The following is a 23,818-nucleotide window of genomic DNA, read 5'->3' as shown; positions in this document are numbered from 1 at the left end:
TGATCCCTGACCTCCTGTTCAGTCTGCACACTGCAGAAAGACGCAGCAGTTGGCATCTGTGTTTCGTCATCATCAGAGACATGCTGAGGTGGTATTCCCATGTCCTCATCATCAGGAAACATAAGTGGTTGTGCGTCAGTGCATTCTATATCTTTCACCGCTGGGGAAGGGCTAGGTGGATGCCCTTGGGAAACCCTGCCAGCGGAGTCTTCAAACAGCATAAGAGACTGCTGCATAACTTGAGGCTGAGACAGTTTCCCTGGTATGCATGGGGGTGATGTGACAGACTGATGGGGTTGGTTTTCAGGCGCCATCTGTGCGCTTTCTGCAGAAGACTGGGTGGGAGATAATGTGAACGTGCTGGATCCACTGTCGGCCACCCAATTGACTAATGCCTGTACCTGCTCAGGCCTTACCATCCTTAGAACGGCATTGGGCCCCACCATATATCGCTGTAAATTCTGGCGGCTACTGGGACCTGAGGTAGTTGGTACACTAGGACGTGTGGATGTGGCAGAACGGCCACGTCCTCTCCCAGCACCAGAGGGTCCACTAACACCACCACGACCATGTCCACGTCCGCGTCCCTTACTAGATGTTTTTCTCATTGTTATGGTTCACCACAACAACAAAAATATTATTTGGCCCAATGTATTGTATTCAAATTCAGCGGGATATAAATTTGAGGCCTAGTATTTAGGCGCTGGGTGACTGGTATGGATTTACTAACAGAATTAGACTTGGAAATGCACAGTAGCGTGTGTGTGAAGTTATTCTGAATGACCCTATGTGCACCTTGAATATTATATACCCTTTTAGGGATAGATTTCAAATAGCTCTGATACAGCAGAAACCACTAAATTTTTAAATTGCTAAATTGGGAATTGTATTTCAACCCAGAACAAAAAATGTGCTTTGACGGACACTAAATAACTTTCCCAGCCACAACAGGACAGCGGTAACGAGAGATTTAGCGGGATATAAATTTGAGGCCTAGTATTTAGGCGCTGGGTGACAGGTATGGGTTTAGTGACAGAATTAGACTTGGAAATGCACAGTAGCGGGTGTGTGTGAAGTTATTCTGAATGACCCTATGTGCACCTTCAATATGATCTACCCTTTTAGGGATAGATTTCAAATAGCTCTGATATAGCAGAAACCACTAAATTATGAAATTGCTAAATTGGGAATTGTATTTCAACCCAGAACAAAAAATGTGCTTTGACGGACACTAAATAACTTTCCCAGCCACAACAGGACAGCGGTAACGAGAGATTTAGCAGGATATAAATTTGAGGCCTAGTATTTAGGCGCTGGGTGACAGGTATGGGTTTAGTGACAGAATTAGACTTGGAAATACACAGTAGCGGGTGTGTGTGAAGTTATTCTGAATGACCCAATGTGCACCTTGAATATTATATACCCTTTTAGGGATAGATTTCAAATAGCTCTGATATAGCAGAAACCACTAAATTATGAAATTGCTAAATTGGGAATTGTATTTCAACCCAGAACAAAAAATGTGCTTTGACGGACACTAAATAACTTTCCCAGCCACAACAGGACAGCGGTAACGAGAGATTTAGCGGGATATAAATTTGAGGCCTAGTATTTAGGCGCTGGGTGACAGGTATGGGTTTAGTGACAGAATTAGACTTGGAAATGCACAGTAGCGGGTGTGTGTGAAGTTATTCTGAATGACCCTATGTGCACCTTCAATATGATCTACCCTTTTAGGGATAGATTTCAAATAGCTCTGATATAGCAGAAACCACTAAATTATGAAATTGCTAAATTGGGAATTGTATTTCAACCCAGAACAAAAAATGTGCTTTGACGGACACTAAATAACTTTCCCAGCCACAACAGGACAGCGGTAACGAGAGATTTAGCAGGATATAAATTTGAGGCCTAGTATTTAGGCGCTGGGTGACAGGTATGGGTTTAGTGACAGAATTAGACTTGGAAATACACAGTAGCGGGTGTGTGTGAAGTTATTCTGAATGACCCAATGTGCACCTTGAATATTATATACCCTTTTAGGGATAGATTTCAAATAGCTCTGATATAGCAGAAACCACTAAATTATGAAATTGCTAAATTGGGAATTGTATTTCAACCCAGAACAAAAAATGTGCTTTGACGGACACTAAATAACTTTCCCAGCCACAACAGGACAGCGGTAACGAGAGATTTAGCGGGATATAAATTTGAGGCCTAGTATTTAGGCGCTGGGTGACAGGTATGGGTTTAGTGACAGAATTAGACTTGGAAATGCACAGTAGCGGGTGTGTGTGAAGTTATTCTGAATGACCCTATGTGCACCTTCAATATGATCTACCCTTTTAGGGATAGATTTCAAATAGCTCTGATATAGCAGAAACCACTAAATTATGAAATTGCTAAATTGGGAATTGTATTTCAACCCAGAACAAAAAATGTGCTTTGACGGACACTAAATAACTTTCCCAGCCACAACAGGACAGCGGTAACGAGAGATTTAGCAGGATATAAATTTGAGGCCTAGTATTTAGGCGCTGGGTGACAGGTATGGGTTTAGTGACAGAATTAGACTTGGAAATACACAGTAGCGGGTGTGTGTGAAGTTATTCTGAATGACCCAATGTGCACCTTGAATATTATATACCCTTTTAGGGATAGATTTCAAATAGCTCTGATATAGCAGAAACCACTAAATTATGAAATTGCTAAATTGGGAATTGTATTTCAACCCAGAACAAAAATGTGCTTTGACGGACACTAAATAACTTTCCCAGCCACAACAGGACAGCGGTAACGAGAGATTTAGCGGGATATAAATTTGAGGCCTAGTATTTAGGCGCTGGGTGACAGGTATGGGTTTCGTGACAGAATTAGACTTGGAAATGCACAGTAGCGGGTGTGTGTGAAGTTATTCTGAATGACCCTATGTGCACCTTGAATATTATATACCCTTTTAGGGATAGATTTCAAATAGCTCTGATATAGCAGGAACCACTAAATTATGAAATTGCTAAATTGGGAATTGTACTTCAACCCAGAACAAAAAATGTGCTTTGACGGACACTAAATAACTTTCCCAGCCACAACAGGACAGCGGTAACGAGAGATTTAGCGGGATATAAATTTGAGGCCTAGTATTTAGGCGCTGGGTGACCGGTATGGATTTAGTGACAGAATTAGACTGGGATATGGCCAAAAAATAACCACACTATTGCTGGTTAAATGCACTTGGTGACGGGCGCAGCTTGCCCCTGATGTAGTATATGGCCAAAAAATGAACAGACTATTGCTGGTTAAATGCACTTGGTGTCACAGCTTGACCAACCACACTACTGAGGGTTAAATGCACTTGGTGACGGGCGCAGCTTGCCCCTGATGTAGTATATGGCCAAAAAATAAACAGACTATTGCTGGTTAAATGCACTTGGTGTGACAGCTTCACCCTGATGTAGGCTTTAGCCAAAAAACAACCACACCATTGAGGGTTAAATGCACTTGGTGACAGGCGCAGCTTGCCCCTGATTTAGTATATGGCCAAAAAATGAACAGACTATTGCTGGTTAAATGCACTTGGTGTGACAGCTTCACCCTGATGTAGGCTTTAGCCAAAAAACAACCACACCATTGAGGGTTAAATGCACTTGGTGACAGGCGCAGCTTGCCCCTGATTTAGTATATGGCCAAAAAATGAACAGACTATTGCTGGTTAAATGCACTTGGTGTGACAGCTTCACCCTGATGTAGGCTTTAGCCAAAAAACAACCACACCATTGAGGGTTAAATGCACTTGGTGACAGGCGCAGCTTGCCCCTGATTTAGTATATGGCCAAAAAATGAACAGACTATTGCTGGTTAAATGCACTTGGTGTGACAGCTTCACCCTGATGTAGGCTTTAGCCAAAAAACAACCACACCATTGAGGGTTAAATGCACTTGGTCGCAGCTTGGATGCACTTGGTCGCAGCACCGCACAAGACACAAAATGGCCACCGATCACCCCAGAAAAAAGTGACTGACAAACGGTCTGGGCAGCCTAAAAACAGTGAGTGAGCATTTGAATTTCAGCAGCTCAATGATGCACAGCTGCAGATCGATCGATTAATCAAGTGAAGTCCTTTGGAGGAGTTAATCTGCCTAATCTCGCCCTACTGTCGCAGCCGCAACCTCTCCCTACGCTAATCAGAGCAGAGTGACGGGCGGCGCTATGTGACTCCAGCTTAAATAGAGGCTGGGTCACATGGTGCTCTGGCCAATCACAGCCATGCCAATAGTAGGCATGGCTGTGACGGCCTCTTGGGGCAAGTAGTATGACGCTTGTTGATTGGCTGCTTTGCAGCCTTTCAAAAAGCGCCAAGAAAGCGTCACAAAAGCGCCAAGAAAGCGACGAACACCGAACCTGAACCCGGACTTTTACGAAAATGTCCGGGTTCGGGTCCGTGTCACGGACACCCCAAAATTCGGTACGAACCCGAACTATACAGTTCGAGTTCGCTCATCCCTAGTGTTGAGCTGAAACATCGCTTTCTTCCCACATGGGTGAAGCAAAGTTTTTTTACTTTTTCATATTGGAGTGCTGTCCGGTTAAAATTATATATATATATTTAGAATATATAATATATGATTGCTAAAAACATCAGTAGTAGTTTCCCACATACTATGCATTATTATGTATCAGAAGTATGAGATATATATATATAAAAATTGTAATTACAATTATTTGTGTCGAACATTTTTTACAATTTCAATTTTTTTATGTGTAAATGTAATATTTATTTCTGAAATCTTTCTGTCGGGATTTGAACTCCCAACCTTAAACATTAGAGGCAAAGATGTTACCCACTACACCAGTGATGGCGAACCTATGGCACGAGTGCGAGAGGCAGCACTCAGAGCACTCTCTGTGGGCCCCCACACACTGAAAAAAAATTGATGATGTACCGATATGCCTTAGACTTTTCCTGCCATTCAACAGCGCGGGGAGCACTATGAACAGCACAGACAGCACATTAAATGTAGGCAGGCTATTATAGCTGAATAATAAAGTATATGGAAGATATTTTATATTCAGGGTAAATTACCGTGTTGGAACTTTGCGATAAATAAGTGGGTTTTGGGTTGCAGTTTGGCCACTCGATCTCTAAAAGGTTCCCCATCACTGCACTACACTATACAACTGCATGGTAACCTGCACAGAAATATAAAATAAGTCTTCTGCTGAATAGGATAGGAATACTCACTGCATTAGAAACTACTATGAAGTTTTTTCTGACAGTTTAGCATTCAGCTTTATTGCTGAGTAGATAAGGTCCTTGCCTCTAATGTATAATATTGGGAGTTCAAATCCCAGCAGAAACTATTCAGAAATTAGATTTAAATACACTGGAGTCTCCCCAAGCACTGACTCCATATATGGATATAGCTATATATGGAGTCAGAGCAGGAACTCCTAAGCCAAACTAAAGTCCCAACACCCTCCCCTTTTCAGAGTAGGGTTTGCCTAGGGTTCTGCCATTGACTTCCATTGTGCTCGGGTGGTCGGTAGAGCACCCGAGCTTTGCATCGAGTTCTACTCGAGCACATGAGCAATTTGGTGCTCGCCCAACACTAGAGGTGACCAAATAACAAATTTTTCAAGTTGATGGATAACTCCTTCATGACCCAGACTATTTTAGTTTTTTTCATTTTTTTTCCTACCTGGTTTCTTAGAGACATAACCTTTTCTGTTCACATAGCCAGACAAGAGCTTGTTTTTCATGAGACAGGTTGTATTTTTTAATGGAACTATTTAATTTACAACATCAAAATAGAAAAAAATGTGGTGAGTTGAAATTGAAAGAAAAATGCAATTCTGTCATTTTTGGGGATTTTGTTTTTATGCAGTTCACTGTGCGCTAAAAATGACATGACAACCTTATTCTGGTGGCCATGATTGCTGCTATAGAACCAAACTTACAGATTTTTTAAAAATGTTTTACTACTAATATTCTTTGCATCATGTTCTGCTAACCATACTTTTTTATATCTCCTTCTTTCAAACTGTGTGAGAACTATTTTGCAGGGTGATCTGTCCATTGGACCATTTTGGGGTACATACTGTGAGAAGGGTATGGTTTGGGAGAACCGATATCTGCCATTGAAACAGTTAAACTGTGTGGTAAGCCTTGGATTATTCTCTGGAAACTGAGAGGTTAACCCAGACACAGGATAAGCATGGTTGCTTTGTCTAGGTTAGCCATAGCTAACATAGACATATTTGTAACTGGGACCTGCTTATTGTGGAGTGAGGTTGGCAGTGGGACGCTTACTCCACCCGGGCTTCGGTCCTGGGATTCCATAGCCCACAGCTGTGGGTCAAATGAGTCATTACGGCCTAATGTAAAGCTCAGTGTAGAGCTGAGTAGTGTGGTCATACCTGGAGAAACTGACTGCTGAACTAAAGAAGGTATTGCATGTGCCACACAATACTTACTATTGATACCTGTGGGCTGGGTAGCCGGTCCCACGTATAGTCAGGGATTGTCTTTTGTATTAGGTACTTGCTCAGCCAAGCATGGTTTTGTTTGTTTTAGCCCAGGGCTTTTTTTCTGGCGGAACGCACCGGAATGGCGTTCCGCCAACTATTTTCTCCGACTCGCCCTGCCCCCTTTAGTTACTGGCCCAGCCGGCCCGCTAGTGGTGTCGCTAGAGGGGGGCGAGGGGGGGCAATCTATGTTGTTCCTTGCCCCCCCGCTGATTCCCCCAGGTGATTACTAATTAGCGCTTCCATTATGGAAGCGCTAATTAGTACCGAAGAATCACTTCCTGGTTCTCGGCTGTCGGCTGTGCAGGTCTGCGCACAGCGTGAGGTCGTTCTGTGAACTCGCGCTGTGCGCGCCAGTTTAGAGCACAGTCGACTGAGGAGGGAGAAAATTGCAGGCGGCGTCCGTCCAGGAGCAGGAGAGGTAAGTGTTTTTTTTATTTTATAAAAAATGTGGCTGCTGGAGGCATATGGGGGCTAATTGGAGGCATATGGGGGCTAATAGGAGGCATAATGGGAGCTAATTAGGCATATGGGGCTAATAAGAAGCATAATGTGGGCTAATGAGGCATAATGGCTTATAATGGGGGCTAATGAGGCATAATGGGGGCTAATAAGAGGAATAATGGGGCTAATGAGGCATAAGGGCTTATATTGGGGGCTAATTAGGCATAAGGGCTTATAATGGGGGGTAATGAGGCATAAGGGCTGATATGGGGGTGATAAGAGGCATAATGGGGCTAATAAGAGGAATAATGGGGGCTAATGAGAGGCATAATGTGTCATCCACAGATGCCCCCATAACAGTGTGTCTTCCACAGATCCACCATAACAGTGCGCCTGCGCACTGACGAGAGACAGAAAGAAGGGGAAAGAATCTGCGGAAGCAAGCAGAGGATGGCACAGCAGACGACTGAATAGCTTCTTTTGTAAGTAAATTGCTTCATTATAAAGGTATCCCTGCATACCGCAATTCTCTTGTATTTTGTAATCTTATTTATATATACTTATTTTGTTTTTGCCCCCCCCCCATTTTTGACTGTGGTATCTTTGTGCCCCCCCCCCCCCCTATATATTGTTCCTAGAGAAGTTCATAAACTTTAAAGAAGTTCATTCATCTGTGCCAGCATGTAATTATTAGCACATAGTGAGCGGCATAAATACTTATAAAACAAAGCAGAAATTGCATTTTTTTTCTATTTCTGAATCCGTAATGCTGGCCATAGACTTCTATTATGGTGGAATGCATAATGTAATGCCTCTAAAGGCATTCCGTTATGCATTCCATCGTTGAATTGCATTATGTTCCGTTGTAACGGAATCCATAATGCAATTCAGCAAAAACCTGAACCTGAACTTCAAAAACTGAAGTCTGCTCATCCCTAATTGTCACACAAAATCCCTTTAACACCCTGCTATCTTTATCCACCACTAGAAGGAGCTGGGAAGCTTCCATCACAACTTTGTATCAAATATCGGAGCTCTGCTATAATAGATTAATAATAGATGTTAACGTGGATCTGCCAACTGTGCTACTTTACCTGAGGCAGCATAAAATGGAGGAGACACTCAGCTCAGGAATGTAGTTTTCTATTATTTCAGCTGTTTAAATACTTGTACAGGGTGGCCTATGACAAAAAGTAGCTCACCTCCAGCGATAGTAGACAAGGTGAACAAGCAAGTGGATATTTTTTTTTTTCTTTTATTACCCACAATGGTGCAGAAGTAAAAATGTCCTGCTTTTTCCAACACGATAATGCAACTTGCCAAATATCACAGAACTCACTGGCATGGATTCATGAACTGTTTACAGAGGAGCGAAGGAGTGAGCAAGGGGTTATGACCACCTTGTTCCACAGACTTGTCCACATGCAATTATCTGTGGGGAAATTTAAAACAGAAAGTGTACGCTAACTATCCACATTCCATGGATGAACTCAAGGAAAACATCACAAAAGTAAATAAAAAACACTATCCACAGTATCACTGTTGAAGAGCTGCAAGAAGTATTAGCCAACATAACTGTAACGGGGTTCCGAAGGTGCACTCGGTCTCCCATTAGCCGCAGACCTGCTGCTTAGCTTCGGGAGCGAGGATCTGTGCTTGACCTCGTTCCCAGGGAGGCTATGCTAGCTGGGAGGTTCCCTGCTCCTAAGTCTGCCTTGAGCGCCGAGCTGATCACTCGGTGCTCGACTGGTTGGTCTGTCGGTCATGTGACGCTGGCCACATCACATGACCCTCACTCCCCACTATAAATACAGGCAGCCTGCTGGCCACAGGTTGCCTGGTAATTTAGGTTCCACCTGTGATGTTGTATTTCCTGGCGTACTTACCTCCTGCTGTTTCCTGACGATCCTCTGCCTGCTCCTTGTGTACTTTGCTGCTCTCCTGGTATTCTGACCCCAGCCTCCTCCTGACGATCCTCTGCTTACTCCTTTGGTACTTCACGACTCTCCTGGTATTTATGACCCCGGCTTCTCCTGACTACTCTCTGCTTGCTCCATTTGTACTTTGTAGCTTTCCTGGTATTGACTCAGTCTGTTCACGTTCTGTTGTTTGTCTGTCTGTCATCCCTGCACTTAGTTCAAGCTAGGGATTGCCGTCCAGTTGTCCCCTGTCATTAAGACTCGCGAGGCAAGTAGGCAGGGCCAGGGGTAAGGGTGGAGCGCAATGGTCACTTCCCTCCCCCGTGTGTACGCGACCGTTACAGATTAACAGGCCCAATAACCACTGTATTATGAATCCTCTGGTGACCCTGACTGACCATGTCTCTAATCTGACGCAGATGGTGCAGGAGTTAGGGGAAAAACTCAGTTCTTTTGAGTTAGGGCAAGGTTCCTCCACTCCGCATTTTGAGCCCCAGATTAAGCTCCCAGAACCCTTTTCTGGAGACCGGAGGAAGTTTCTGTCCTTTAAGGAGAGTTGCAAACTTTACTTCCGTTTGCGCCCCGTGTCCTCTGGCCCCGAGAGTCAACGCGTGGGTATTATCATTTCCCGACTACAGGGTGATCCCCAGGACTGGGCGTTCTCTTTACCTGCTGGTGCCAGTTGTGTATCTTCTGTGGAGGGGTTCTTTCAGGCCCTGGGTACCCTCTATGATGAACCAGACAGGGCTCTAGTAGCCGAGACGGCTCTAAAGGCATTGGTTCAGGGCAATCTACCTGCGGACGATTATTGCACCCAATTCAGAAGGTGGTGTGTCCCCTACGGGTGGAACAAACCAGCCCTGAAGAGTCAGTTCAGGTCAGGTCTGTCTGATAATTTAAAGGATCTGCTGATCAGTTATCAACCTCCAGAGACCTTAGAGGAGATGTTGACCCTTGTTGTCCGACTTGACCGACGGGTTAGAGAGAGACGACAGGAACAACAGTTTTCTTCCTAGATGGTGGTCCAGCCAGATGCCTATCCCAGAGACAATGCTGAGGTCTCCACCGATGAACCCATGCAGGTTGGCATGACCCGAGGGAATCTTCGCTGCAGACGTGGAGAATGCTTTTACTGTGGAGATCCTGACCATCGGATCAACCAGTGTCCTAAGAAGGTCCTCTCTGTCAAGTCTCCTAAGGCAAGGCAACCAAAAGACCAGGTACACCCTGATTTTTCTAAATATAAGCTTTTGGTACCCATTACGATTTCTCTGGGAGTAGATAAATGGCCGGGTAAGGCCTTTATCGATTCTGGCTCAGCGGCCAGCTTTATTGACTCTAAGTATGCTGTAAGATTGAGTGATCCAATGTTTGCTTTACCAACTCCTATCCATGTTATGGTTATTGATGCTACTCCTCTTATTGGTGGTAAGGTGAGCTCATGTACCTCAGAGATTTCGCTAACCAAGGGTGTGTGTCACTCAGAGATGTTCCCTTTTTGTCCTGGAGAACCTACCAACTGAGGTGGTATTAGGGTTGCCTTGGCTCCGACTACATAACCCCACTATAGATTGGTCCAATGGGGAGTGGTGAGATGGGGGCCTAAGTATGACTCATGCTTGTCCGTGGTACAGGCTGGGGTCTCAGTAAAGTCAGATACTTTACCCACTGTTAGGGAGTATTCTGATGTATTCTCATCACCAACCCCGGAGGTTCTACCCCCCCATAGACCTTATGAGTGTCCTATAGAGCTAGTAGAGGGGGCCAAGTTTCCTAAGGTGGCGAATTTATAATCTTTCTAAGCCCGAACGCAAGGCCATGGAAGATTATATTAAGGAGAGCCTTAGTAAAGGGCATATTAGACCTTCTGTCTTTCCTATAGGGGCGGGGTTTTTCTTTGTTAAGAAAAAATATGGTGGTCTTAGGCCATGTATCGATTACCGGAGATTAAATAAAATCACTGTCCAGAATAGATACTCCCTCCCATTGATTCCGGATTTATTTAACCAGGTTCTGGGGGCAACCTGGTTTTCCAAAATTGACCTGAAAGGGGCATACAATCTAATCTGAATCAAGAAGGGAGACGAATGGAAGACGGCGTTCAATACTCCGGTAGGACACTTTGAATATCGGGTGATGCCTTTTGGACTCAGCAATGCCCCAGCTGGGTTCCAAAACTTCATGAACGACATTCTTAGGGAGTTCTTAGGAACATTTTTTATTGTCTATGTTGACGACCTTTTGATATTCTCTTCTGACTTCGAATCCCATGTGTCTCATGTTAAACAAGTATTAGAGGTGTTGAGGGAGAATCAGATATCCGCTAAGCAAGAGAAATGTGTCTTTGGTGTACAGGAGATTCTGTTTCTAGGGCATGTTCTGACTCCTCACGCCTTCAAGATGGATCCTGGTAAGGTGCTAGCAATTAAGGAATGGGTAAGACCTTCATCCTTAAAGGCGTTACAACGATTCTTAGGTTTCGCCAATTTATTATCAAAAATTTATTATGAATTTTTCCGTAATTGCTAAACCGTTGACCGACCTTACTAAGAAAGGGGCAGATTTGGAGAATTGGTCTATTGAGGCCATTTCTTCATTTGAAAAATTAAAGAAGGCATTCAGTAGTGCTCCCATTCTGATCCATCCTGATCAGGAGAGACCTTTTATTGTGGAGGTGGATGCGTCCGAGGACGGCGCAGGAGCAGTCCTTTCACAAGGTCCTGCTAGCCTCACTAACCTGAGACCATGTGCCTTCTTCTCCAGGAAATTCTCTCCCACGGAGAGAAACTACGACATGGGGAATAGGGAGCTGCTGGCCATTAAATGGGCATTTGAGGAGTGGAGGCATTTTCTGGAGGGGGCAAGGCATTGTGTAACTGTTGTCACTGACCATAAAAACCTTGTGTTTCTCGAGTCTGCTAAGTGGTTGAATCCCCGTCAGGCCAGATGGGCTCTGTTTTTCGATAGGTTTAGCAAGATGGTCCATTTCATTCCCCTGGCTAAACTTCCGAATGCCAAAACCCTGGCGTCTATATTTTTTTTTTAAAGAAATTTTTGGATTGCATGGTATCCCTGAAAATATTGTTTCTGACAGGGGTGAGCAGTTTGTGTCCAAATTCTGGAGGGCCTTCTGTAAAAAATGTCAAATTTCATTGTCTTTTTCTTCTGCCTACCACCCTGAGAGTAATGGGCAGACTGAACACCTTAATCAGTCTGTGGAACAATTCTTGAGGTTGTATGTGGCTGATGACCAGCAATAATGGGTGAAATTTCTTCCATTGGCTCAATTTGCTTTTAATAACCGTGTCAATTCTTCTGCTGGGGTTTTCAGCTTTCTTTTGTAACCATGGTTTCCATCCCTGTTTTCATTCTGGGTCATCAGCCTCCTCTAACCCTGAGGCAGATAGGCTCTCCTCTGAACTGTGCGCAGTTTGGGCCCGGGTTCAATCGAACTTAGAAAAGGCTCAAAGTTCTCAGAAACTCAAGGCCTATAGGAGACGTTCAAGGGGGGTGAATTTTCAGATTGGGGATAAGGTATGGTTGTCCTCCGAGAATCTCCCTCTTAAGGTAGATTCTAAAAAGTTTGCTCCTTGTTTTATTGGACCATATAAGATCCCGGAGGTGATTAACCCGGTATCATTTAGGTTGGAGCTGCCCGAGTCATTCCACATTCATAATGTGTTCCATAAATCTCTACTTAAAAAATATGTTGAACCGGTAGTACCATCGAGAGCCTCACCTCCACCAGTTCTTGTTAATGATGCTGTCGAGTATGTGGTGTCTAAAATAGTGGATGTCAGGAAGGTGCGTAATTCCTTGCAGTACCTGATTCACTGGAAGGGGTATGGACCTGAAGAGAGATCTTGGGTACCTGCCAGGGAGGTTCATGCTCCTAGACTTGTTCGAAAATTTCATTTAGAACACCCTGAAAGGCCATCGCCTGAAGTCTTCGGTCCGGTGGACCCTCGTAAAAGGGGAGGTACTGTAACGGGGTTCCAAAGGTGCACTCAGTCTCCCATTAGCCGCAGACCTGCTGCTTAGCTTCGGGAGCGAGGATCTGTGCTTGCCCTCATTCCCAGGGCGGCTTTGCTAGCTGGGAGGTTCCCTGCTCCTAAGTCTGCCTTGAGCGCAGAGCTGATCACTCGGTGCTCGACTGGTTGGTCTGTCGGTCATGTGACACTGGCCACGTCACATGACCCTCACTCCCTACTATAAATACAGGCAGCCTGCTGGCCACAGGTTGCCTGTTAATTTAGGTTCCACCTGTGATGTTGTATTTCCTGGCATACTTACCTCCTGCTGTTTCCTGACGATCCTCTGTCTGCTCCTTGTGTACTTTGCTGCTCTCCTGGTATTCTGGCTCCAGCCTCCTCCTGACGATCCTCTGCTTACTCCTTTGGTACTTCACAACTCTCCTGGTATTTATGACCCCGTCTTTTCCTGACTACTCTCTGCTTCCTCCATTTGTACTTTGTAGCTTTCCTGGTATTGACTCGGTCCCTTCACGTTCTGTTGTTTGTCTGTCTGTCATCCCTGCACTTAGTTCAAGCTAGGGATTGTCGTCCAGTTGTCCCCTGTCATTAGGACTCGTGAGGCAAGTAGGCAGGGCCAGGGGTAAGGGTGGAATGCAGTGGTTACTTCCCTTCCCCCTGTGTGTGTGTGTACGTGACCGTTACAATAACCTGACGTGCCCAAAGATGCATAGATGTGAACGGGGACCACTTTCAGCATCTTTTGTGACTTGTGGGTAATTAAAACAAAACAATCCACTTGCTTATTCATCTTGTCATACTATCTCTTTGGCTCATTTTATAATCCACACCTCTTTGAGTGCAGATGGTATACAAAGTTAGGCTACTTTCACACTAGCGTTCGATCGGATCCGTTCTGAACGGATCCGATCATATTAATGCAGACGGAGGCTCCGTTCAGTACGGATCCGTCTGCATTAATAACTTAGAAAAAATTCTAAGTGTGAAAGTAGCCTGAGCGGATCCGTTCAGACTTTCAATGTAAAGTCAATGGGGGACGGATCCGCTTGAAGATTGAGCCATGGGGTGACATCTTCAAGCGGATCCGTTCCCATTGACTTACATTGTAAGTCTGAACGGATCCGCTCGCCTCCGCACGGCCAAGCGGACAGCTGAACGCTGCAAGCAGCGTTCAGCTGTCCGCCTGTCCGTGCGGAGGCGAGCGGAGCGGAGGCTGAACGCCGCCAGACTGATGCAGTCTGAGCGGATCCGCTCCATTCAGACTGCATCAGGGCTGGACGGAGGCGTTCGGGTCCGCTCGTGAGCTCCTTCAAACGGAGCTCACGAGCGGACCGACGAACGCTAGTGTGAAAGGAGCCTTATTACAGACTGCTTTGAAGGTTCCGGAGTAATGTATAGGCGTATTGTTTATTTCCTTTTCAAGTAATAGTCAAAACTGCAATCCTCATAACATTGGCTGACTTAGCATAATAGCATAAAAATTTTCCTAGTCTTTTATTTGTATTATACATTTATAAAACCATAAGATAATGCACACTTTAAATAATGAAAAGTGACGCTTACTCTGCTTCTAATCAGGGGCGTAAGCATAACATACAATGTGAAGGTACGGACAAGCATAATGTTCACAATGATGTTCACGTGCAGCAATAAGACTCACAGTGATATCACAACAGTATGATAATACACTTGGTGATGTACAGAAATGAATCAGTGATGTCACAATGCTGATATAACGTACACTGTGAAGGTACAGCCAGGCATAATGTTCACAATGATATCACAGTGATATCAGAACAGTATGATATACCATACATGGTGATGTAATGAAATTATTCCACAGCACAGGAACAAAGCAAAAAGTAATGCACTCTTTTATTGTCCATACACATAAAAAACGACACATATATCTGAGTGGAGATGGGCCACCTTAGTCACTGGGGCCACAAAGCAGCTGTGCTACACTGATAGTTATGTCTAAAGCTACCACATCTTGGCAAATTCTTCGCATTACTGCAGTGTGGCCAGTCAGTAATACAGTCAGGATCATAAATATTGGGACATAAACACAATTCTAACATTTTTGGCTCTATACACCACCACAATGGATTTAAAATGAAATGAACAAGATGTGCTTTAACTGCAGACTGTCAGCTTTAATTTGAGGGTATTTACATCCAAATCAGGTGAACGATGTAGGAATTACAACAGTTTGCATATGTGCCTCCCACTTGTTAAGTAACCAAAAGTAATGGGACCATTGGCTGTTCCATGGCCAGGTGTGTGTTATTCCCTCATTATCCCAATTACAATGAGCAGATACAAGGTCCAGAGTTCATTTTAAGTGTGCTATTTGCATTTGGAATCTGTTGCTGTCAACTCTCAAGATGAGATCCAAAGAGCTGTCACTATCAGTAAAGAAAGACATCATTAGGCTGAAAAAACTAAGCAAACCCATCAAAGAGACCCATCAGAGAGATTGCACAAACATTAGACGTGGCCAAAACAACTGTTAGGAACATCCTTAAAAAGAAGGAAAGCACCGGTGAGCTTAGCAACACCAAAAGACCCGGAAGACCACGGAAAACAACTGTGATGGATGACCAAATAATTCTTTGCCTGGTGAAGAAAACTCCCTTCACAACAGCTGGCCAGATCAAGAACACTCTCCAGAAGGTAGGTGTATGTGTGTCAAATTCAACAATCAAAAGAAGACTTCACCAGAGTGAATACAGAGGGTTCACCACAAGATCTAAACCATTGGTGAGCCTCAAAAACAGGAAGGCCAGTTTGCCAAACCACATCTAAAAAAGCCTTCACAGTTGTGGAACAACATCCTATGGACAGATGAGACCAATATTAACTTGTACCAGAGTGATAGGAAGAGAAGAGTATGGAGAAGGAAAGGAACTGCTCACTGCTTGTGATCCTAAGCATACCACCTCATCAGTGAAGCATGGTGGTGGTAAGTGTCATGGCGTGGGCATGTATGGCTGCCAATGGAACTGGTTCTCTTGTATTTATTGATGATGTCACTGCTGACAAAAGGTTGACAGCAGGATGAATTCTGAAGTGTTTCCGGCAATATTATCTGCTCATATTCAGCCAAATGCTTCAGAACTCAATGGACAGCGCTTCACAGTGCAGATGGATAATGACCCAAAGCATACTGCAAAAGCAACCAAATAGTTTTTTAAGGGAAAGAAGTGAAATGTTATGCAATGGCCGAGTCAATCACCTGACCTGAATCCGATTGAGCATGCATTTCACTTGCTGAAGACAAAACTAAAGGGAAAATGCCCCAAGAACAAGCAGGAACTGAAGACAGTTGTAGTAGAGGCCTGGCAGAGCATCACCAGGGATGAAACGCAGCTTCTGGTGATGGCTATGCGTTCCAGACTTCAGGTTGTAATTGACTGCAAAGGATTTGCAACCAAGTATTAAAAAGTGAAAGTTTGATTTATGATTATTATTATGTCCCATTACTTTTGGCCCCTTAACAAGTTGGAGGCACATATGCAAACTGTTGTAATTCATACTGTTCACCTGATTTGGGTGTAAACACGCTCAAATTAAAGCTGACAGTCTGCAGTTAAAGCACATCTTGTTAGTTTCATTTCAAATCCATTGTGGTGGTGTATAGAGCCAAAAAATTTAGAATTGTGTTGATGTCCCAATATTTATGGACCTGGTTGTAGTTGTCCTGGAGCTGGGTTTATATTTACCACCTAGACAGCCAGATTTAAACATTTTTTGTCTAGTACTAAACCCAGATTATACCATGATGTATACAATAGAGCTCATATTTTCTGTTTACAGAACAAATGAAAAACTACATGGAGTAATACAAGGTTTTTAAATAGCGATTTCATTTTATGATGTATCACTGTTTTGTATTGCTAAAGTATATCTACATGAAATCTGGTTCTACTTATAATGAATTATTTTTTTTTTTTTACAACATATAGTTGCGGTTAACTTAAGCAGCCACAGTTTCACTTTATCATATGGAAGACCCCTCTGCTTATGGGAACAATCTACTTCCTCTTCTTCAAGGGTCTTCCCTGACAATGTAATAAACCCTAATCCAGACTACTTATTTTGCAAAAAGCAGCGGTTAAGTAACAACCTCAGCCCAATTTTAACACAGGAAGTCATGTGCAGTTAACTTAACCACAATACAAAGGTGAAGAAAAACAAAATGTGTTTTGGCATATGATTCTGCAGAGGTTTTGTAACGGTGAAGACTCTTAACAAAAGTATATATATCTCTTAATTATAAATAAATAAAAACAATCCTTGTCATTTCAGCTAGTCGGTGCTAGTCAGGCTCCTAGCAAACAGACAATATTGCTATGGAGAAGATGCAATACACTTGGCAGGTCAAGTCCATCAGAGAGAGTTGTTTCTTGTAATTAGACCTCTGCTGTGCCTCATAGAGGGGTGCCCAATTGGTGGACCCCTTCTATGATATCCGTAGGGCCTTTAAGCTCCATGCTGGTGTCAGATGTGATCTAACAGCAAAGTTATAAGAGTCTAACTAGGCTCACACAATGCTCTGCTCGCTGGTATCCAGCAGAATTCTGAATCTACTTTTATGTTCGAACAACCAACATCAAGTAATTAAAAAGTGGACACTATATTTGACTATCTCAGGAGTTCCCCAGGGAATGAATGAAATGGCAGGGGGCATTCTCGACCTCACGTTAGAATCGGTTTATGGGGCCCCCATTCTTGAGATTGTTGGAGATCCTAGTGGAAGACCTCTATTGATTAGTTAGTTATTATCCCATATGCAATGGGTAGCAGATAATTTATAGCTCCTAAAATACCCCTTTAATAAAGGCCTCTGGCCTCTTAATGGGAACATGTCAAGTCAACACAATCTGTGGTATATATGTCATGTACAGCGTACAAAAGATTGTTCAGTCTCATCAATAGTTTTCTTAAACCCTGCCTGAAAGGGTTTTCTGGCATTTTCTACCATATAGGCGAGGTGACCAATATTAGATAGGTCATCAATATGAGATCGGCGGGGGTCCAACTACCAGTACCCTCTGTTGATTAGCTGTTTGAGGAAGCAGTGACACTCCTCTCTCGTGCAGCTTACTAAGCACAGCACCATTGATTGGATGGGACTAAGCTGTGCCCAGGCCATATAACTGATGTACAGTGACATTAGTCATATGGCCTAGAAAGAGGCTAAAAGGGGTTGTCCAGGATCAGAAAAATTATATATACTTTTTATTTCAGGAACAGCATCTCACCTGTCCGCAAGTGGTGTGTGGTATTACAACTCAGCTCTATTCAATTCAATGGGGCTGAGCTGCAATACCAGACACAACCCATGGACAGGTGTAGCACTGTTTCTGGAAAAAAAGCAGCCATATTTTTCTAATCCCAGACAACCCCTTTAAGCGCTAATGGAGCTCCACAGCCTCTTTATACAGCTTATCAGCAGGGGTTCTGGGAGTCGGACCCCCACGATCATATATTGATGACCTTCATTGATGATTTCCTGAGGACAGGCCAAAAGTATTTTGTACCATATGTAAATTAATTGTAAGGAGTCTGCTAAACATCTCATTTCATGAGATTTGTCAGCTACTCCTCCTCCCTTGACTTCATTGACACTGCCGCCTTCTGGAATGGCCATTTAAAATTCCATGCATCTGCGACCAGACTTCAAACACCTACTGAGGCTCACAGCATTTAGAAATACCCCTTTAAGGCTTATAATACATTTCATGGTGTAAACTTCTTTCTCAGGAAACAGAGACTTATATAACCTTGATATTAATAAAGTACTTTCTCCTTTATAACGTCACATTAACTTTTCTGAATCTCCATCAACTTTGTTTCCATTCACCAGCTGCTGTCTCCCTGAAGCTGGATATGATTCTTCATATCCCATAGGCTTAGGCTCCTTTCACACCTGCGTTCAGGTGTCCGCTCGTGAGCTCCGTTTGAAGGGGCTCACGAGCGGCCCTGAACGCAGCCGTCTGGCCTTAATGCATTCTCAGTGGAGGCGGATCCACTGAGAATGCATCCGCCTGCCAGCGCTCAGCCTCCGCTCCGCTCAGTGAGCGGACACCTGAACGCTGCAAGCAGCGTTCGGGTGTCCACCTGGCCGTGCGGAGGCGAGCGGATCCGTTCCGACTTACAATGTAAGTCAATGGGGACGGATCCGCTTGAAGATGACACCATATGGCTCAATCTTCAAGCGGATCCGTCCCCCATTGACATTCAATGTAAAGTCGGAACGGATCCGCTCAGGAGCCACCGTCTGCATTAATATGAGCGGATCCGTTCAGAACGGATCCGATCGAACGCAGGTGTGAAAGTAGCCTTACACACCATTGACATGTGATTTGGTTGTTGCGTTATTTCCACCTGTACCATAGATACAGGTGCATCGCAATAAATTAGATTATCATAGAAAAGTTCATTTATTAATTTTCAGTAATTTAATTCTAAAAAGTGAAACTCACATATATGGCAGCAAACTCGTCTGACCTAAACCATATATCTATTAGGTATTGTCAATAGGAAGAGAATTCAGATCCAACAAGGCTTCCTCAATACCTCAGAAGTGCCACAGGTTGATCACCTCCATGCCACGCCGCATTGATGCAGTAATTCATGCAAATGAAGGCCCAACCAAGCATTGAGTGCATATACTGTACTTACGTTTCAGTTGACCGAAATTTCTACATTAAAACTCATTTTTTAATTGGTCTTATACAATATTCTAATGATAATGATGTTTGGGTTTTTTATTAGCTATAAGCCATAATCATCAACATTAATAGAAATAAACACTTAAAATAGATCACTATGTGTGTAATAAATCTTTAGAATATCTGAGTTTTACTTTTTGAATTGAATTACTGAAATAAATTAACTTTTTAATGATATTCTAATTTATTGAGATGCACCTGTATTTATCAATTGTCCATGCATACTGTCATATGTGGCACTCATATGAGCCTATGTAGCATAAGGATTTCATTACACCAATTCTTCATCCATCCCTACCTCAGCCATCTTTCCCACAGTCTTGAGACAGACTTGAGAAGACTTGCACTTGCATCATGTAAGGAACAGCAACACATAGCTAATGGAAGGCTTACCGGAGATCAGATGAAGTTGTCCGTTAAAATGTTGTGATTCCTTCTTCTCCGGGACCAAGCATGAGCTGTGAACACCTGTGGCACCATTTTCTCCTACGACGACAAGCCCTGCAAAGCAAAGGTAGATGTTGCTATACCCATCTCCAGTTAGACCAGATGTTGTGAACAAAACAACACTGTGTCAATACCCACTAAGTCTAACTTCTGATCAATCAGTATCTGAAACTATATAGAAAGAAGTAGCAATCCCTCCAGAAGGACATTAATGAGATCCACTCTCTCTTATCAACACTTCTGTCACCTGCTTGGATAATATAGTTTATAATTTAAGTAAAAATGTATGACTTTGCTTTATCTTATGCAAGCAGTCATTGGTCCATGCCCACTGCTGTTGGCCCCCCTGCCAGTCAGTCCCGGCCCAAGAGTACCGCTGTCCTCCCACGTAAGCTGAAGCCTGCTTCTTGCCACATATGCCTCTCACTGCCCATAGGGCACACGCTCTCTCTCTGGCTCTTAAAGGGCCAGTGCATTCACACCCTAAACTTCCCCAGCCAATGGCTGGCTACCCTCTAGCACTTAAGATATTGCCCTTAGGAGTAGTCCTAAGTCAAATCTGTTCAAGTGACACAGTTGATCCACATCCGCTCAAACAATACAAGATTTTAATTGGTCTCTGAAAAGGTCTCACTATCACAGATGAAAGAAAATGCCCCTAGCAGAAATAAATACATTGGGCAAAGATTTACTAATCCAGTCTGAAATTTACACAGTGTGAACTAAAAGTCCTTGTTCCTGAAAATTCTTCTGTGTAAAAAGAGCTGGTGATCAACCATTGGACAAGCGAGCACTATGTATATCTAAATGACCTTTAGATGTACATAGTCTAAGGATGTGCCAAATTGATAGATTTGTTGACTCTTTAAACACATGTCAGTTTATAAACCAAAAGAAAAGAAAGCACCTCACCAAATACAAAGAATAATAATAGTGATCCTTTATTTAAGCAGATGACATAGACATAGACAATTTAAAAACATCTAAAAAAAAAAAACATCGTTCAGGAGACAATGAATATGAACATGTCCCTGTATATGGCATGACCTTCAGTAAGGTGAAAATTTCATGTTCCAAAAAGCATTAACCCCCTTAAGGATACGGCCCTATTTCACCTTCTGGACTTGGCCATTTTTTGCAAAACTGACCAGTGTCACTTTAAGTGCTGATAACTTTAAAACGCTTTGACTTATCCAGGCCATTCTGAGAATGTTTTTTCGTCACATATTGTACTTTCATGACACTGGTAAAATGAAGTAAAAAAAAAAATCATTTTTATTTATAAAAAATACCCAATTTACCCACATTTTTAAAAAAATTGCAAATTTCCAAGTTTAAATGTCTCTACTTCTATAATACATAGTAATACCTCCAAAAATAGTTATTACTTTACATTCCCCATTTGTCTACTTCATGTTTGTATCATTTTGGCAAGGATATTTTATTTTTGGGAAGATGTTACAAGGCTTAGAAGTTTAGAAGCAAATCTTGAAATTTTTTAGAAAAAATTTCAAAACCAAATTTTTAGGGACCAGTTCAGGTCTGAAGTCACTTTGCGAGGCTTACATAATAGAAACCACCCAAAAATGACCCCATTCTATAAACTACACCCCTCAAGGTATTCAAAACTGATTTTACAATGTCGTTAACCCTTTAGGTGTTCCACAAGTAGTAATGAAAAATAGAGATACAATTTCAAAATTTCATTTTTTGGGCAGATTTTCCATTTTAATTTTTTTTTTCCAGTTACAAAGCAAGGGTTAACAGCCAAAATAAACTCAATATTTATGGCCCCGATTCTGTAGTTTACAGAAACACCCCATATGTAGTCGTAAACTGCTGTACGGGCACACGGCAGGGTGCAGAAGGAAAGGAATGCCATACAGTTTTTGAAAGGCAGGTTTTGCTGGACTTTTTTTTTTTTTTACACCATGTTCTATTTGAAGCCCCCCTGATGCACCCCTAGAGTATAAACTCCATTAAAGTGACCACATCTAAGAAACTACACCCCTCAAGGTATTCAAAACTGATTTTACAAATGTTGTTAACTCTTTATGTGTTCCACAAGAATTAATGGAAAATAGAGATACAATTTCAAAATTTCACTTTTTTGGCAGATTTTCCATTTTAATAATTTTTTTCAGTTACAAAACAAGGGTTAACAGCCAAACCAAACTCAATATTTATGGACCTGATTCTGTAGTTTACAGAAACACCCATATGTGGTCGTAAACTGCTATACGGGCACATGGCAGGGCGCAGAAGAAAATGAATGCCAAGGTTTTTTTGGACACCATGTTCCATTTGAAGCTCCCCTGATGCAGTACAAACTCCAAAAAAGTTACCCCATTTTAGAAACTACGGGATAGGGTGGCAGTTTTGTTGGTACTAGATTAGGGTGCATAATGATTTTTGGTTGCTCTATATTACACTTTTTGTGAGGCAAGGTAACAAAAAATAGCTGTTTTTGCAGCGTTTTTATTTTTTGTTATTTACAACATTCGTCTGACCGGTTAGCTCATGTGATATTTTTATAGACCAGGTTGCCACGGACGCTGTAATACCTAATATGTATACTTTTTTTTTTATATTTATGTAAGTTTTACACAATGATTTCATTTTTGAAGCAAAAATAAATAAATCATGTTTTAGTGTTTGCATAGTCTGAGAGCCATAATTTTTTTTCAGTTTTTGGGCGATTACCTTGGGTAGGGTATGTTTTTTGCGGGATGAGATGACTGTTTTATTGGCACTATTTTGGGGTGCGTGTGACTTTTTAATCGCTTGCTATTACACTTTTTGTGGTGTAAGGTGACAAACAATGCCTTTTTTTACGCCGCTTTTTTATTAATTTTTTTACGGTATTCACCTAAGGGGTTAGATCATGTGATATTTCTATAGAGAAAGTTATTACGGACGCTGCAATACCTAATATGTATACTTTCTTTCTATTTATGTAAGTTTTACACAATTATTTCATTTTTGAAGCAAAAAAATCATGTTTTAGTGTTCCATAATCTGAGAACCATAATTTTTTTCAGTTTTTGGGTGATTATCTTAGGTAGGGTCTAATTTTTTGCGGGATGAGATTTATTGGCACTATTTTAGGGTGCATATGACTTTTTGATCGCTTGCACTTATTACACTTTTTGTGATGCAAGGTGACAAAAAATTGTTTATTTAGCACAGTTTTTATTTTTTATTTTTTACGGTGTTCATCTCAGGGGTTAGGTCATGTGATATTTTTATAGAGCCGGTCGATACGGACGCGGCGATACCCAATATGTGTAATTTTTTTTATTTATTTATGTAAGTTTTACACAATAACAGTTTTTTTAAAACCCAAAAAAATATGATATTTTAGTGTCTCCATATTCTGAGCCATAGTTTTTTTATTTTTTGGGCGATTGTCTCAGGTAGGGGCTAATTTTTTGCAGGATGAGGTGATGGTTTGATTGGTACTATTTTGGTGGGAAAATGCCTTTTTGATTGCTTGCTGTTGTATAATAGAGCCGGTCGATACGGACACGGCGATACCTAATATGTATACTTATTTACCCCCCCCTGTTTTTTACCATTTATTTGTAGAAAATTACATTTTTGTTTATTTTTACTTGAAACTTTTAATTTTTTGGGGGAAAAACTTTATTTGTTCAACTTTTTTTCACTTTATTTTTTGTCCCACTTTGGGACTTGAACTTTTGGGGGTCTAATTCCCTTTACAATGCATTCCAATACTTCTGTATTGGAATG

General features: G+C 42.3%; 1 protein-coding gene across 3 annotated transcripts in view; it reads right to left on the bottom strand.

The window, feature by feature from the left end:
• LOC122945333 (T-cell-specific surface glycoprotein CD28-like) overlaps positions 1–23,818 on the bottom strand; it is a 136,849-nt gene that overhangs the window by 63,278 nt on the left and 49,753 nt on the right. For 2 of the 3 annotated variants that reach the window (XM_044304396.1, XM_044304395.1), the window contains one exon: positions 20,012–20,119. The exons of the other annotated variant lie outside the window; for it this stretch is intronic. In XM_044304396.1, the coding sequence (XP_044160331.1) occupies positions 20,012–20,119 (108 nt within the window). The remainder of the gene's footprint in view (positions 1–20,011; positions 20,120–23,818) is intronic. 3 annotated transcript variants of the gene reach the window in all.

This window comes from Bufo gargarizans, chromosome 8, assembly GCF_014858855.1.
Source record: "Bufo gargarizans isolate SCDJY-AF-19 chromosome 8, ASM1485885v1, whole genome shotgun sequence".
Lineage (NCBI taxonomy): Eukaryota > Metazoa > Chordata > Amphibia > Anura > Bufonidae > Bufo > Bufo gargarizans.
This window is presented reverse-complemented; position numbering and strand designations above follow the sequence as displayed.